Source organism: Ranitomeya imitator, chromosome 2 (genome assembly GCF_032444005.1).
Source record: "Ranitomeya imitator isolate aRanImi1 chromosome 2, aRanImi1.pri, whole genome shotgun sequence".
Classification (NCBI taxonomy): domain Eukaryota; kingdom Metazoa; phylum Chordata; class Amphibia; order Anura; family Dendrobatidae; genus Ranitomeya; species Ranitomeya imitator.
Genome location: NC_091283.1, coordinates 363,599,771 through 363,618,333, shown reverse-complemented (window position 1 = coordinate 363,618,333; position 18,563 = coordinate 363,599,771). Strand labels below are relative to the sequence as shown.

General features: G+C 45.5%; 1 protein-coding gene across 1 annotated transcript in view; it reads right to left on the bottom strand.

Annotated features, from left to right (window-relative positions):
* LOC138666578 (zinc finger protein 208-like) overlaps positions 1-18,563 on the bottom strand; it is a 301,114-nt gene that overhangs the window by 17,946 nt on the left and 264,605 nt on the right. Inside the window, exons 16-18 of the mRNA XM_069754781.1 lie at positions 16,827-17,757; positions 14,494-14,804; positions 12,321-12,363 (exon numbers count right to left, since the gene is read on the bottom strand). Coding sequence (XP_069610882.1) covers positions 12,321-12,363; positions 14,494-14,804; positions 16,827-17,757 — 1,285 coding nt within the window. The remainder of the gene's footprint in view (positions 1-12,320; positions 12,364-14,493; positions 14,805-16,826; positions 17,758-18,563) is intronic.

Genomic DNA, 18,563 nt, shown 5'->3' with positions numbered 1-18,563 from the left:
CCCAGGAGTTGTGGTACAGGGGTTGTGGTGATCATTAATGTGAATATTGTGAATATTAATATTTCTACTATTTTCCAGTCAGGGTTGTGGAGTCAGAGTTGGTGTCCATTTTGGTGGAGTCGGAATAAAATGGAAAAGCTACTAAAATATACAGTCACTAGAACCACCATCACTACATGAATACATCAAGGTTAATACAGTATTACAGTGCTTACGGAAAGTATTCAAACCCCTTTAAATTTTTCACTTTGTTTCATTACAGGCATTGTGAATTCAAAAAAGTTAATTTTTCTCATTAATGTACAGTCTGCACCCCATCTTGACTGATAAAAAAGTAGTAATTTTTGCAAATTTATTACAAAATAAAAACTGAAATATCACATGGTCATAAGTATTCAGACCCTTTGCTCAGTATTGAGTAGAAGCACCTTTTTGAGCTAGTACAGCCATGAGTCTTCTTGGGAATGATGCCACAAGTTTTTCGCCCCTGGATTTGGGGATCCTCTGGCATTCTTCCTTGCAGTTCCTGTCCAATTCCATCAGGTTGGATGGTGAACATTGGTGGACAGCCATTTTCAGGTCTCTCCAGAGATGCTCAATTGGGTTTACGTCAGGGCTCTGGCTGGGCCAGTCAAGAATGATCAGAGTTGTTTTGACGCCACTCCTTTGTTATTTTAGCTGTGTGCTTAGGGTCATTGTCTTGTTGGAAGGTGAACCTTCGGCCAGGTCTGAGGTCCAGAGCTCTCTGGAAGAGGTTTTCATCCAGGATATCTCTGTACTTGGCCACATACATGTTTCCTTCAATGACAACCAGTCGACCTGTCCCTGCAGCTGAAAACACCCCCATAGCATGATGCTGCCACCACGTTTCACTGCTGGGATTATATTGGGCAGGTGATGAGCAGTGCCTGGTTTTCTCCACACATATCTCTTAGAATTAAAACCAAAAAGGTCTATCTTCATCTCATCTGACCAGAGAATCTTATTTCGCATAGTTTGAGAGTCCTTCATGTGTTTTTTTTTAGCAAACACTATGTAGGCTTTCATATGTCTTGCACTGAGGACAGGCTTCTGTCGGGCCAATCTGCCATGAAGGCACGACTTGTGGAGGGCTTCAGTGATAGTTGACTTTGTGGAACTTTCTCCAATCTCTGGAGCTCAGCCACAGTGATCTTGGGGTTCTTTTTTACCTCTCTCACCAAGGCTCTTCTCCCATGATGGCTCAGTTTGGATAGACGGCCAGATCTAGGAAGACTTCTGGTGGTCCCAAATTTCTTCCATTTAAGGATTATAGAGGCCACTGTGCTCTTAGGAACTTTGAGTACTGCAGAAATTCTGTTGTTACCTTGGCCAGATCTGTGCCTTGCCACAATTCTGTCTCTGAGCTCCTTGGCCAGTTTGTTGGGTTTTCCATGCATGTGCTGTGACTGTGACACAGACGCGACACATGCAGCTGCGGCGCTGGTCAGCCGCTGCGATTCAGGAAGCTGGGTTCCCTCTGCAGCTTATACGGCAAGAGCTACAACTTGCTGAATAAGAGGGAACCCAAACAAATTCGCTCAACTCTACTGTTAAATCCTATATATTTTAGGCCACACACATACACAACAAGCAGTTTCTTCCTCGGAGTCGGCAGCTGAATACGTTTCTCATAGACTCATTTTCCATAACGCTAATTCTCATCTCATTTACCGACACTGGAATCGGCATTAGCAATACTGCAGGAGATATTCATTACACGTGACATGAGAAACAACTACTTCATGATGAGGACGACATCTTCATCTTCTACTACGGCTGTAGAAACATATCTGGCTGGAGTCCGTCACTGACTACATCACCACTGGCTGTCTCTATGAATGTTTCCCATCATCCCCGGGCTGTAATCTTCTATTGTGTTAGATCTCACGTCTGATTCACACACAGAGGCTTGAGACATTTTTGTTTCTAAAAACACCGGGGACAGGAGTTATCTGTAACCTACAGCAACGACTGTTATAAAGTCTACATGGACAGTGTTGTGGCATTTTAAAAATGTTTTTTCCTCCAATTGCCAAACAAGCAGGCAATCCCTGCATGTGTTGCAGCTGTCTACTGCAGCAAAACATGCAGTCGCAGGGGCTCGAATATATTATTTGAGCATGCCGAAGACACTCTGGGCCTGCAACATATGAAAGTCTATTAGACCCTGCCAGAGGCAGAGAGTAACAAGATACCTCTTATACCCCATACACATTAGACTAAAATAAGGTAGCACCGCTAATCTGAGCCGGATCGGCTGCTGCCTCATATACAGTGGGGCAAAAAAGTATTTAGTCAGCCAGCAATAGTGCAAGTTCCACCACTTAAAAAGATGAGAGGCGTCTGTAATTTACATCATAGGTAGACCTCAACTATGGGAGACAAACTGAGAAAAAAAAAATCCAGAAAATCACATTGTCTGTTTTTTTAACATTTTATTTGCATATTATGGTGGAAAATAAGTATTTGGTCAGAAACAAACAATCAAGATTTCTGGCTCTCACAGACCTGTAACTTCTTCTTTAAGAGTCTCCTCTTTCCTCCACTCATTACCTGTAGTAATGGCACCTGTTTAAACTTGTTATCAGTATAAAAAGACACCTGTGCACACCCTCAAACAGTCTGACTCCAAACTCCACTATGGTGAAGACCAAAGAGCTGTCAAAGGACACCAGAAACAAAATTGTAGCCCTGCACCACGCTGGGAAGACTGAATCTGCAATAGCCAACCAGCTTGGAGTGAAGAAATCAATAGTGGGAGCAATAATTAGAAAATGGAAGACATACAAGACCACTGATAATCTCCCTCAATCTGGGGCTCCACGCAAAATCCCACCCCGTGGGGTCAGAATGATCACAAGAACGGTGAGCAAAAATCCCAGAACCACGCAGGGGGGGGGGGGGACCTAGTGAATGAACTGCAGAGAGCTGGGACCAATGTAACAAGGCCTACCATAAGTAACACACTACGCCACCATGGACTCAGATCCTGCAGTGCCAGACGTGTCCCACTGCTTAAGCCAGTACATGTCTGGGCCCGTCTGAAGTTTGCTAGAGAGCATTTGGATGATCCAGAGGAGTTTTGGGAGAATGTCCTATGGTCTGATGAAACCGAACTGGAACTGTTTGGTAGAAACACAACTTGTCGTGTTTGGAGGAAAAAGAATACTGAGTTGCATCCATCAAACACCATACCTACTGTAAAGCATGGTGGTGGAAACATCATGCTTTGGGGCTGTTTCTCTGCAAAGTGGCCAGGACGACTGATCCGGGTACATGAAAGAATGAATGGGGCCATGTATCGTGAGATTTTGAGTGCAAACCTCCTTCCATCAGCAAGGGCATTGAAGATGAAACGTGGCTGGGTCTTTCAACATGACAATGATCCAAAGCACACCGCCAGGGCAACGAAGGAGTGGCTTCGTAAGAAGCATTTCAAGGTCCTGGAGTGGCCTAGCCAGTCTCCAGATCTCAACCCTATAGAAAACCTTCGGAGGGAGTTGAAAGTCCGTGTTGCCAAGCGAAAAGCCAAAAACATCACTGCTCTAGAGGAGATCTGCATGGAGGAATGGGCCAACATACCAACAACAGTGTGTGGCAACCTTGTGAAGACTTACAGAAAACGTTTGACCTCTGTCATTGCCAACAAAGGATATATTACAAAGTATTGAGATGAAATTTTGTTTCTGACCAAATACTTTTTTTTGATTCAAATAAATTTTTATTAAGAATAACAAGATAAATGACATGTTACATTCTCATTTTCAATACAAAGCTTTTTTCCCCCCCTTCAAACATTCCCCTTCAATCCCACCACCCCCCAACCCCACCCAACAAAGCAGCTCACCTTGCTTAGCACTTCCATCATTAGACCAATATACTATCTAATCCCTCAGCCAATAATATAAGCCACATTTAACATTACCATTAATTAGGAACCTTAATTAACTCTCCCTCTATAATACCCCTATCCCATAGCAATCCACGGAGACCACATTTTATTGAACATTTCGATTTTCCCTCTTTTTTTATAAAACCCCTTTTCCAGTGTCAGGCCCTGCTTCACATACTGGAGGAGCTCTCCTCTTGACGGCGGTTCTTCCCTAATACAATTTCGAGCTATTACCTTCCTAGCCATGTATAACAATCTGGCAATAGCTATCTTCAGTTTGTTATCCACTCCAATCTCATCCACACATCCCAACAAGCACACAACTGGATCCCTTGGCACCTTATATCCATACGCACCTTCCATACGACTCAAAACTACCACCCAAAAAGCAGCCAGTCTCGGACACGTCCACATCATATGGAGTATATCAGCATCTGCAGTTTTACACCTCGGGCATTCAGAATCATCACGCAAACCAGCCTTAGATAGCACCATCGGTGACTTATAAACCCTGTGTATCACATAGAGCTGTGACAGTCCATACGGTTCGCTCAGTGACAATCGTGGGACCCATTCTAGCACCGACTCCCAAGTCTCATTCTCCATTGGACCCAGATCCCTCTCCCACTTAGCTCTCGCCATTATTGGAAACCCCAATAGGAAAGTGTGCAACAGATCTTTATACAAAGTAGATATGACTCCCCCAGTAGTCCCTTCATTACACACATACTCCAGTACAATATCCCTCTGAATTCCAATACCTCCGTTTCTACTCTGAGCTCCAAAAGCATGCCTCATCCGCAAATACTGAAATTCCCCCACAGTCCCAAGACCAAATTCCGCCTGTAATTGGGAAAATGATTTCAATTCACCTCGCTCAATTATTTGATACACGTATTGAATCCCTTTGCCCAGCCATTCTGTCAGTACCCCCAGTGCCTCAAACTCCTGTAAGTTGCTGTTATGCCATAGCGGTGAGAATCTAGTCAAATCCGTGACCCCCCGTATATGTCTCAGCCTACCCCACAGCCTGCGTATCAACAACACAGTCGGGTATAATTTCCCCAGAGCCCCCAGGGATCCATCCTCCAAACATTGTACCACTGGCCTTCTTTTTGTCACCACTTCCATCAGCCGCTGTACCGCCCCAGATGACCCTTCATGCGCCCAGCCTTTTAAATGCTGACTCTAGGCTGCAAGAAAATATATTTCAGGGTTAGGCAATGCCAATCCCCCACCTTCCTTGCGTCGCTGAAGTGTCTCCAGTTTGATACGCGGATGCTGTCTCCCCCATATCAAATTCCTGAACAGAGAGTTAATTTGTCTAAATCTCCCGCGTGGTATCCAAACTGGCGCATTATGAAGAATATACAGTATTTTTGGCATCAAAATCATTTTAATAAGATTCACCCTACCTACCACAGATAAATGCAGTTTAAGCCAAGCATCCGCTTTCGCTTTAAGAACACCTAAGATTGGAGTCAGATTTCTATGTATATAGTCAGTAACAGGCATAGACACCCATATTCCAAGGTACTTAAATTGGCTAGTCACCTCCAGTCGCCCATCCTCCAGTGGTTCCCCACCATCATCATCCACCTTAAACAAGACAGACTTACTCCAGTTTATCCTAAGTCCCGACACCGATCCGAAACGCTCAATAATCCCAATGGCTCCCTCCAAGGACGTACCCGGGTCAGCCAGAAATAGCAGAATGTCATCCGCATACAACGCCACCCTTTCTTCAATCATCCCATATTTAAACCCAGTCACCTCATCAGACCGTCGAAGCTTAGCAGCCAGTGGTTCCACAGCCAGAGCAAACAAAAGAGGAGAGAGCGGACACCCCTGTCTCGTCCCTCTAGCCAGTTGTATGGTCCGTGATAACTCCCCGTTCACCCTAACCCTGGCCATCGGCATCGAGTACATCAGTCGAATCCAGGATATGAACTGCGGTCCAAACCCCATACTCCGGAGCACCTGCCAGAGATATCCCCACTCCACACTATCGAACGCCTTATGGGCGTCTAAAGATGCAATAACTCTCTGGCCACAGTTGTCGGATCTGAGTTGCAAGTTCATATACAGCCTTCGTAAGTTGATCGCAGTGGACCGATCAGGCATAAAGCCGGACTGGTCTGAGTGCACCAGGCCGGAAATAACACTTGTCAACCTCATCGCCAACACCTTAGCCAGAAGTTTAACGTCTGTAGTAAGCAAGGAGATTGGCCGATATGAATCCGGCTGTGTCGGGTCCTTCCCCTCCTTAGGAATCACCACTATTATGGCCTCCCGCATAGATGCCGGTAGACGACCGCCACTCCTAGCCTCCTCGAGAAGTACCCTTAATTTAGGGATCAGCACTTCCCCAAAGTTTTTATAAATTTCAGCAGGAAATCCATCTACGCCAGGTGCCTTCCCATTAGCCATAGACTGCAGTGCCCGACCCAACTCCTCCTCCGTGATGGGAGCTTCCAAATCTTCTCTATCTATGTCACTCAGCCTTGGGAGCTCCAATTCCTCAAGGAACGCCACCGTGTCCTCCACCAACCCATCTACCTGAGAGGAATATAGGTCCGCATAAAAATCCGCAAAAATGTCCAAAATCTCTGAAGTCTCAGAGACAGCCACACCGCTCCCCGATACCAAAGAATGAACAAAGGAAGTGTTTCTCTGGGCAGAAGTCACCATCGATAGCAAATGACCCACAGATTCGCCCTCCTGGTAAAGAGCCAGATTCATGAATTCCCTCTTCCTTTCAGCCTTACTGAGCAATACCTCCTCCAACTGACTCTGAGCTGCCTTTAGCCTCCTCCCAGCTTCCGGAGTACCCGCTATTACCATCTCATCTTCGGCTATCCTCAGCCCTTCAACCGCCATCCTCTCTGTCTCTCTCGATTTCCTCTTACACCTGCTAATATCCCTGAACAGCAGTCCCCTCAAGTACGCCTTCATGGCTTCCCACACAGTAAGAACATCTACACTTCCCTCGTTGATCTCAAAAAATTCCACCAACTCCTTCATTATCTTTTCCAAGTCCATACTGTGTAGCCAATTAGGGTGAATCTTCCACTCCTTCCTGCTCCCGATCCGTGTCCCCACCGGCCGAAATTCCACCTCAACTGGACTATGGTCTAAAAGAGCCCTAGGCAAATATCTCACCTCCCCTACCATCGTGTCCAGTAAACAGTTACCCAGCGCCAAGTCAATCCTAGACAAAGTACCATGAGCTGGCGAGTAGCATGAGTACGTCCTTTCCCCAATATGTCTAACTCTCCATAAATCAATCATACCTACTTCCTGGACATAGGTCCCAAACGTAGTGATATGTCCCCCTGTTCTATTCTGGGGATTTTTGTTTTTGTCCCAAAAGTCATCACAGATATTATTAAGATCGCCAATAATTAGAGATGGTAACGGGCCCCAACGTTCTACCCTCTCCAGCACCTCTCTTATCTTCTTACTTGAGTATGGGGGCGGAATATACATTGCCGCTATACACATCAACACTCCATTTATTTTACATTTCACCACCACATACTGACCATCCACATCCTCTTTTACCATTACCTCCTCATACTGCACCCCCGCAGGTATTAACACAGACACACCCCTAGAGTACGTCGAGAAAGTAGAATGATACGCCCTCTGTATCCAGCGCCTACTCAGTACGTTTACCCTCTCCCGCACTAAATGTGTCTCCAGCAGGCATATCATTGAGACCTTCTGTTCTCGGACATACTGCAGACTTGCCGTCCGCCGTGTTTTATCCGCCAGACCTCTCACATTCCAACTCAATATTTTAATACAATCTCCCATCATGTGGCTCATCATTTCTTAAAGTATTCAATTTCCCAAGTATGAGCTGCCCGAACCCTCCCACCCCCCCTGCCCCCTCCCAACTTGCCCCCCTAACCCACCCAATATAACGCATTCTTCCTCTCATCAAGAGTGGGGCTCCACTGCCCACTGCAAACACTCTCCCTTTCTTAACCCTCTCCATTCGCGTCCCGCTGCCATAGCAATCACAATTTCCCCAACTTTCACTTTATTGTATCTTAACATTTCAACTTATATTAACATATAGAAAAAGTACCAAACCAGTTCACAGTACCCAGCATAACCCTCCTCCCCCGTACTTAGTAGTTGGTACTGTCCCCTCCGGCCATTCCTTCAATATGGCCCAGCAAAACCCCCAACAGTTGCTCAACTCTTTAACCATTGCTAACGAGCGCAGAACTCTCCTCTATCGACAGAGAAAACAAATCCCAACTGGATCTCGCCGAAATGTCAGTCGCCCATTCCCTTAAGTTTTTTCTCATGAGTATCAAGCCACTGGGTAGCGTCCTCTGGTGTCAGGAAAAAGTGGGTCTTATTAAAAGCCACCAGTCTCAGCTTGGCGGGAAACATCACAGAGTACTGCACTCCCAGCTCCCTCAGTCGCCGCTTGACTCCAGTAAACTTCATCCGCTGTTTCTGAACCGCAGCGGAATAATCCGGATAAATGGCGATTTTTTGACCTCCAGCCGTCAGATCCTCCATCTCTCTAGCCTTTCTAAGGATAATGTCTCTGTCCCTGTAGTTCAGTATTTTAGCAAGCATGGTACGGGGATTTGCTCCTGGGGCAGGGGGCTGCGGCGGGACCCTATGAGCACGTTCAACAGCAAAAACTTTTGTCAACACTGTGCTCCCAATCTTCTCCAGCAGCCAATTTTCAACAAATTCTGTGGGATTTCTCCCCTCAGTCTTTTCAGGCAGCCCCACTATACGTATATTATTTCTTCTGGATCTATTTTCCAGATCCTCATTGTTGGCAGCGAGCTCGGCTATTGCTTGGGCGAACTTCTTTTCAGATTTTTGTAATTTCACTATGTGATCTTCTGCCGTGCTCACCCTCTCCTCCACCACTCCTATACGTTTGTCCATTTTCTGCAGAGCCGCATTAATCTGTGCCGTGTCCCCTTTAACTTCCTGCATCTGCTGGGCCAAGGAGTTCAGGGATTGCTGACATGAAGAGATCAGTGTGATAACATCTCTAAGAGTCGGCTCCTCTCCCTGTGATATGCCTCCAGGTCCCCCACTAGCCCCAACCATGCTGCCTCTCTCCTTCCCCCTCTGTACCTCATGCTGCTCAGCCTTGCTTGCTTCCTCCTCCTCCTGGTCAGCTCCAGCTCCAGATCCTGGTTCTGCCTCCTCAGCAGCCTCCACTCTGGCATACTGCTGCAGCTTTGCGGCCAACTCCATGCGCCGCTGACATGCGGCGTTCTCCTTCTCGGCGTCCTCCCTAGCATCTGCACCATCTTGGCCAGCTCCTGCATCGCTGGTGCCAGCGTCTTTCTGCCGCCTCCTGGTCATCGCTGCTGACTCCGGACCCGCCGCTCCGCACCGCTGCACTCTCCGGACCTTCAGCCAGCCGGATTTAGGTGAGTTTACCCGAAAATCGGGGTTAAAGCAGGATTTTTGTCCTTCTGGCAGCAGGAGCACTCTTCCCTGCTTCCACTCACATGGCCAGCTAGGACACGCCCCCCTTCTGACCAAATACTTATTTTCCACCATAATATGCAAATAAAATGTTAAAAAAACAGACAATGTGATTTTCTGGATTTTTTTTTCTCAGTTTGTCTCCCATAGTTGAGGTCTACCTATGATGTAAATTACAGACGCCTCTCATCTTTTTAAGTGGTGGAACTTGCACTATTGCTGACTGACTAAATACTTTTTTGCCCCACTGTATATGGAGGATTCCTGACAGATGAGTGATGGATCAGTTATGGTAAATTACAGAGGACAATCTTTCTGTTTGCTCTGGAGATAATCCTCTGCCACAGGAATCTGGCACCAGCTCCCTCATACAGACCACAGGAAGGTTCGGGCAACCAGTGATCATGTGTATGGGGGAGTCAGGAGAGATAGCCATCAGCCTCATGATCGTTTTACCGACAGCTATCTAATATGTATGAGGTCATTAATATTACACTAACAGGCTGGGATAATAGCCCGCACTTAAGTAGTACAGGGCATCACCGGAGCAATCAGAGGCTTGTATGTCGTATGATCATCATCGCACTAATGAGAGTTGTGAAGAAAAGCTTAAAAATAGGTTGTAAGTGAATAAAAAAAATTGAGTTTTATTAACGAGAAATATACAGTACATCACTATAGGGAAAACAATCTCCCTGCACAATGTTGGGAAAATCACATCCACAACGACTTTATTATAATTTATTATCCTATACAGCTATCATGTGGTGATTATCTCATATATTCCAGGTTCAACTGTACTGACAATAAGAATGGGGCTAAGCGAGTATTTATTAGCTAGTGAGGTGGGTGGTACCAGACTGTGGGGGCACCATGTAGTATCATACTGTGTGTGGGGAATGGAAACATTATACTGTGGAGGAGATGGCAGTGCTATGGGAACATTATACTGTGTGGGGGGATGGCGGTACTGGGGAACATTATACTGTGTGTGGGGGATGGGGTGGGAACATTATATTCTGTGTGGGGGATGGCGGTACTGTGGGAACATTATACTGTGTGGGGGAGATGGCGGTGCTGTGGGAACATTATACTGTGTGTGGGGGATGGAGGTACTGTGGGAACATTATACTGTGTGGGGGATGGCGGTACTGTGGGAACATTATACTGTGTGGGGGATGGCGGTACTGTGGAAACATTATACTGTGTGGGGGGTATGGCAGCACTGTGGGAACATTATACCGTGTGGGGGATGGCGGTACTGTGGGAACATTATACTGTGTGTGGACGGATGGCGGTACTGTGGGAACATTATACTGTGTGGGGGGTATGGCAGCACTGTGGGAACATTATACCGTGTGGGGGATGGCGGTACTGTGGGAACATTATACTGTGTGGGGGATGGCGGTACTGTGGGAACATTATACTGTGTGGGGGATGGCGGTACTGTGGGAACATTATACTGTGTGGGGGGTATGGCAGCACTGTGGGAACATTATACCGTGTGGGGGATGGCGGTACTGTGGGAACTTTATACTGTGTGTGGGGGGATGGCGGTACTGTGGGAACATTATACTGTGTGGGGGATGGCGGTACTGTGGGAACATTATACTGTGTGTGGGGGGATGGCGGTACTGTGGGAACATTATACTGTGTGGGAGATGGCGGTACTGTGGGAACATTATACTGTGTGGGGGATGGCGGTACTGTGGGAACATTATACTGTGTGTGGGGGATGGAGGTACTGTGGGAACATTATACTGTGTGGGGGATGGCGGTACTGTGGGAACATTATACTGTGTGGGGGATGGCGGTACTGTGGGAACATTATACTGTGTGGGGGGTATGGCAGCACTGTGGGAACATTATACCGTGTGGGGGATGGCGGTACTGTGGGAACATTATACTGTGTGTGGGGGGATGGCGGTACTGTGGGAACATTATACTGTGTGGGGGGTATGGCAGCACTGTGGGAACATTATACCGTGTGGGGGATGGCGGTACTGTGGGAACATTATACTGTGTGGGGGATGGCGGTACTGTGGGAACATTATACCGTGTGGGGGATGGCGGTACTGTGGGAACATTACACTGTGTGGGGGATGGCGGTACTGTGAGAACATTATACTGTGTGTGGGGGAAGGCGGTACTGTGGGAACATTACACTGTGTGGGGGATGGCGGTACTGTGGGAACATTATACTGTGTGTGGTGGATGGCGGTACTGTGGGAACATTATACTGTGTGGGGGATGGCAGTACTGTGGGAACATTATACTGTGTGGGGGATGGCGGTACTGTGGGAAGATTATACTGTGTGGGGGATGGCGGTACTGTGGGAACGTTATACTTAAACGAAAAGAGAATGGTTCCAGCTTCAGTAAAATCATGAAAATTTATTCCAACTTTTAAAATGGAGAAACAACTCCTGGGACAGCACCATAGCACATGCGAGGTAGGCTACGCGTTTCGACCGACACAGCGGTCTTTATGTGATAAAGAACGCTGTGTCGGTCGAAACGCGTAGCCTACCTCGCATGTGCTATGGTGCTGTCCCAGGAGTTGTTTCTCCATTTTAAAAGTTGGAATAAATTTTCATGATTTTACTGAAGCTGGAACCATTCTCTTTTCGTTTATGGAATCCTACTGCGTCTTGTCAGGACGAAGTTCCGGGCTTCTTGCAATGATCGGTGAGCTGGCTTTTGCCGTATATTCGGAACATTATACTGCATACTGCGTAGGGTCCAATAGAACTAGGAGAACAATACGCGTTTCCATATCGGCTGTTTTATAGTTGGGTGGTATGTCAAAGGGAAAAAACAAAGACTGCAATTCTTAGAAAGTGGCAACAGAAAACACCAAAATAGTCACAACGCTAAAGGGTTACTGCTCACCGCCCCCCAGTAATGGGGAATCTCCAGCACCTACCTCCACCTGCAGAGCCCCGGCCCACACCACATATATGGCTGTTCTGTGTGCACAGGACCTGTGATGAGGTCACAGGAGAGGAGGAGTCAGGGGTCACGTGATCAGGGGCTTCAGTGTATGCAGGACTCTGCTGTGGTGGTTGTCATGGTGCTGGATGAGGGGAAGTTTATGTGTGGGGTCAGGAGGGGTTTACAGTGTGGATGTAGCAGAGCCGTGTGTATACGAGGTGTATGGAGCGGAGCCGTGTGTGTACAAGGTGTACGGAGCGGAACCGCATGTATACGACAAGTTCAGAGCGGAGCCGTGTGTGTACGAGGTGTATGGAGTGGAGCCGCATGTGTACGAGGTGTACGGAGCGGAGCTGTGTGTACGAGGTGTACGGAGCAGAACCGCGTGAGTACAGAGCTGAGCCGTGTGTACGAGGTGTACGGAGAGGAGCCGTGTGTGTACGAGGTGTACGGAGCAGAGCTGCGTGTGTACGAGGTGTATGGAGCGGAGCCGTATGTGTATGAGGTGTAGGGAGCGGAGCCGCATGTGTACGAGGTGTAGGGAGCGGAGCCGCGTGTGTACGAGGTGTACGGAGCGGAGGCGCGTGTGAGGGTAAGCTCTCATTTGCGCTCGGCAGCCCTGCGTAGGGCTGCGTACTTTTTCCCTTCGTATCCGCACAGCTGCCGACCGCATGGTAATGCAAAAAGTTGCGTTCCTGTATGGTCGGCGGGCACGTCAAAATGCCACATCTGCAACCATCCGCATACAATGCCTGTCCCTGCGTACCCAATGTTAAAGACAGGTACGCAGGACGCATGCGCAGCTGTGCGGATATGAAAGGAAAAAGTAAGCAGCCCTACGCAGGGCTGCCGAACGCAAATGTGAACTTAGCCTGAGAGAAACCATAATAATTTAAAATGCTAAATTTTATTAGGGATAATCTATAAAAACAAAAAATTATAAACAGCTGAACCAAGTGATATTTTTTAGTGTTCGGAGATTTAGTTTTCATCACGGCAGCTGAATGATTTACATCTGTTAGCCAGGCTGAGTACATGTGGGGGTTGGCTGGTAGCATGTAATCAAGCTGGCTAATAGCTGTAAATCATGCTGCAGAGGCGATGAAAACGTAATTTACGAGCAGTCATAAATACTCGGAGACCACCCGAGCGTGCTCGGGAACCCGAGCAACGAGTACACTCGCTCATCACTACTGGCCATGACAGGGATTTGATGTTGAGGTCCTTCATCTACACCTTGATTAACCTAGCTGTGGCATGGCGCATTGTCCTGCTGGAAAAAAACAGTCCTCAGAGTTTTGGAACATTGCCTAAGCAGAAGGAATCAACTGTTTTTCCAGGGTAACCTTGTATGCGGCTTGATTCATACGTCCTTCACAAAGAACAACCTGCCCAATTCCAGCCTTGCTGAAGCATCCCCAGATCATCACCTGGTTGTCTAATGGTTAGGCGGAGACCTGGAGAGGCGTACCAGCCACAGTGTCTTGCACCCACTGTGAAATTTGGTGGAGGATCGGTGATGATCTGGGGATGCTTCACAATGAACATTTTGCACTGGTCTCTTAATTTTTGCCAGAGCTGTATAGTCACAAATACATATACCAATTGTATATAATGATAGAAGAGTAATTACACATCAGTGTGTTAATATAGTATAAGTAAATGGTAAGGTGCTGGAGTGCATGGAATAGGTAAACGATCAGGCTTATAAGCACAGTGTGCTATTCGATACACTCCGGTCCCTCTGGAAGAAGGCAAGCGCCAAAGCGCGAATAGGGGACCTGGCAGCATGTTTACTTTTCAGGTAAAAATGTTATCCTGACTTTACTTCATGCCTTTTGCACATGCACTTTATCTTATCTAATAGCACACTGTGCTTATAAGCCTGATCGTTTACCTATTCCATGCACTCCAGCACCTTACCATTCAGTTATACTATATTAATACACTGATGTGTATTTACTCTTCCATCATTATATACAATTGAAAGCAGAGGACAGATCTAGACGGAGAAATATAGAGTATTGTCCGTTAGCTTTGGCTGTAAGTAGGTCGTTAGTAATTTTGGTCAGGGCTGTCTCAGTTGAGTGATGGGGGCAGAAACCAGATTGTAGACTGTCAAAGAGCAAGTTAGATGAGAGGTGGGAGGAAAGTTCAGCGTGGACGTGCTGCTCCAGGAGTTTGGAAGCGAATAGGAGCATCGATATTTAGGCGATAGCTGGACATAGCAGTTGGATCAAGGGTTGGCTTTTTAAGGATAGGTGTGATTGTGGCATGTTTGAAAGCAGAAGTCAAGGTGCTAGAAGTTAGTGATAGGTTGAAGAGGTGGGTAAGGGATGGGATAAGAGTGGCAGTGAGGTTGGGGAGGTGAGGCATGGGGTTGAGCGCACAGGTGGGGAGTTGCGGTTTGGAGAGGAGACAATTAGGCTCCCCTTCAGTGATGTTGGATAGGAAGTTATGTGGTTTGGGCATTGGTCTGGTATACAAAGGGGTTGTGGAGGTTGAACAATGAAGACTTGCCTTGTTTGGTCGATCTTATTTTTAAAGTGTGTGGTAAAGTCCTCAGCAGAGGGAGGATGGAGGGGGCATTGGGGGGCGGAGGGGGGAGTTAAAAGTTTTGAATAACTGGGGTTGTGGGATAAGGAAGATACGAGGGTTGTGAAGTAGGCCTGTTTAGCAGAGGTGAGAGCAGATTTGAAAACGAGTGTCGCCTGCTTGAATGCAGTGAAGTCGTCTTGCGAATGTGTTTTCTTCCAACGCTGCTCTGCAACCCTGGACACTTGCCAGAGCTTTTTAGTGGTGTTATTGTGCCAGGGTTGTCTATTGATACGTCGCACTCTGCCATGAACGAGAAAGACAACCGTGTCAATAGTTGATGCTAGAGTGGCATTGTAGAAAGCAGTGGCACTGTATGTGTTGTGGAGTGAGGATATGGATGTCAGTGGTAGGATAGAGTCAGAGAGTGTGTGGGTGTCTAGGTGTGTGAGGTTTCTGTGGGGGTGCGCATGTTGCTGGACATGGGTGACCGGTGAGGAGGACAGGGATGAGAAAATGAGCAGATGGTGGTCGGATAGAGGGAGAGGGGAGGTGGTGAAGTTAGATAGAGAGCAGAGACGGGTGAAGACCAGGTCTAATGTGTGTCCATCTGTGTGTTTGGCTGCGGAGGACCACTGAGTAAGTCCAAAAGATGAAGTAAGGGACAGAAGAAGTTTGGAGGCTGTTGACTGAAGGGTATCAGTGGGGATGTTGAAGTCACCCATGATGATGGTGGGAATGTCAGCAGAGAGAAAGTGAAGAAGCCAGGTGGAGAATTGGTCAATAAAGGCAGTGGCCGGGCCCGGAGGTCGACTTCAAAAGAGGGGAGGATAAGGGAGGGTAGAGATGGGATTGAGTTAAAGGTGCAGTTAGAAGAAAGGAGAGGACCCACTCTTTCACCATGTCTGTTGCCGGGGCGAGGGGTGTGGGTGTTGTGGTGGCCGCCGTTACACAGTGCAGCAGGGGAGGCGGTGTGAGAGGGTGTTAGCCATGTTTCTGTGAGGCCAGAAAAGCGTAATTAGTCAGTCCACAGAACAAGTTTCTAATTCTCTAAAGTCCAGTGGCATGTGTCATACTCCACTCTGACATTTGGCATTGTGCTTGCTGATGTAAGGCTTGCAAGCAGCTGATCAGCCATGGAAACTCTTGCCATGAAGTTCCCAGCAGGTGCACAGTTTTTGTGCTGAGGAGAATGCTAGAGGAATTTCACTTTTTTGCATTTTGAACTGAGTCAAAGAATTGCTGACATTTATGCAGTCTGCATCTCAGCACACATAACCCAGCTCCTTAACTTAATATGATCTCCCGACTTGCTATGGTTCATAAATGCTTAAACTTTTGAACAAGATCATTCACTGTTGTTCGTGGAGGATTTAGGAGGCTGGACATTTCACAAAATGACCTGCTGCAGCCTTGGCATCGTATTGTGAAATAAGGGAAAGTGCAGCTTCACAGGTGTAATATCTTCATATTTATTGGTAATATTGAAAACATCTTAACACCCACATATTAGTTCTTGTAGTAGCTCCGGAGTGAATAAGTCTTAAAAACAGTGAGTTGACTCCTTCTCCGCTTACGACTGGAGAGGGACTGTGGAATCTTTAGAACAAGTCATTCTGTCATGATTGTTAGTAGAGGAAAACAGCATGGCTACAGGCAGAATTTTATTCAGATGTGATTGAACAAAAATCCTAATTTCAGTGATTAAGAGGTGTGACCCAAGGCTTTTGTCCATATAATGTATTTCTAAATATCATATATACATTACTTTTTCAAATGAAAGCTCTAAACTGCTTTTCCATTCTCTTTTACTTATTTCACTTTATATTGACTGTCTTTTACATGTTTTCTTCTACAATTTGTTTCTGCTTGTATATATATATATATATATAGAGAGAGAGAGAGAGAGAGAGAGTTTGTTTGTGATTTACAAGATATGATGTTCAAGTAAAACATTTCTCACCTTCTAGGCATGATAATGACTTCTCCTGTGTGAATTCTATGATGTCTAAGAAGGCTGGATTTCTGCTTAAAATATTTTCCACAATCTGAACACGAATATGGTTTCTCCTCTGTGTGACTTCTGCGATGTGTAACAAGATTTGATTTATTTGTAAAACATTTCCCACATTGTGAACACGAATATGGCTTCTCTCCTGTGTGACTTCTCTTATGTATAACAAGATTTGAATTCTGTTTAAAACATTTCCCACATTCTGAACAAGAGTATGGATTCTCCCCTGTGTGAATTCTCTGATGTGTAATTAGAGCTGATTTTGCTGTAAAACATTTCCCACATTCTGAACATGAAAATGGCCTTTCCCCTGTGTGCGTTTTTTGATGTTTCACAAGAATTGTTTTGAGGAGAAAATATTTCCCACATTCTGAACATAAATATGGCTTCTCCCCTTTATGACTTCTCTGATGTCTAACAAGATGCGATTTATTTCTGAAACATTTTCCACATTCTGAACATGAAAATGGCTTCTCCCCTGTGTGAATTCTCTCATGTTTTACAAGCTCTGATTTCTGATTAAAATCTTTCCCACAATCTGAGCATGAATGTCTTTTCCGTCCTGTGTGAAGTGTGTCATGTTTTTTGAGAAAAAAACTTTTTTCAAATTCTGGACATATTCTGGATGAAAATGGCTTATTTACTGGAAGATCATATTGGCTTTTAACACCCCTTTTGTGAAGCTTAGTTTTCTTACTAGTCTGTGATGAATCAGAAAATTGGACCTGTTTAACAGGATCAGATGATAGATCTTTGCTGTGAAGGGATGATGGTTTATCTGGAATGATGGGGTAAACTTTTGTATCTTGGGTGATATCTTCAATTTTTAAATCAAATGATCCTGGGATCAACTGTCCCTCTGTTCTCCTGTCACTGTAATCTACCGAGAGTAAAACCAAATATTATTTTCAAATTAAAAATAAACTTAAAAATACATAATTTTACAACATTTCTGTATAAAGTGTTCATAGGAATTGGAAATTATGCATCAAAATTAAAATTCAATCTGACAGTAGACAGCTCTCTAGCAATTTTCCAATTTTGAGTTGAAGCTGGCATCTTATAAGTTCATATTTCAATGTGCCTATTACCAGTATATTGTAGTGAAATGCTCATTGGAGAATCATAAAGGGTCCGGTCAGTACTATTATGTGGTGTCTGTTAATGTCAGTTACAAGTCCTTCAGTGCTAAATAGACTATGACCATTCCGAGAAATGACATAATTTTTGAGAAAGTGTAAGACTGAATTAGCAAATTTTCTTTAACTCTTTCCCGCTAAATATAGTTTTCAACTTCCTGAATAGAACAAATTTTGGAAATACAACTTAATCTAGTAATAAATCAGGAATGTTTCTTCATATCCACGTGATTCTGAGTTTTTTTTTTCAAGACACATTGTATTTTATTTACATCGATAATATTTTAGATAGTCATACCACACAAAATAGTTAATAAATAGCATTTACCAAATGAAATGATTTTTTTTATTGATTTTTTTTCTGTTAAGATGCATACACACTAAATGGGAGTATACTAAGGACTACAGAACACAAGAAGGACTTGGGTATTCTCGTTACAAGTAAGCTAAGCAGCAGTACTCAATGTCAAGCAGCAGCAGCAAAAGCCAACAAGATTTTAGGGTGCATAAAATAGAGATAAAATCCTGCAATCCCAAATTATTGTTA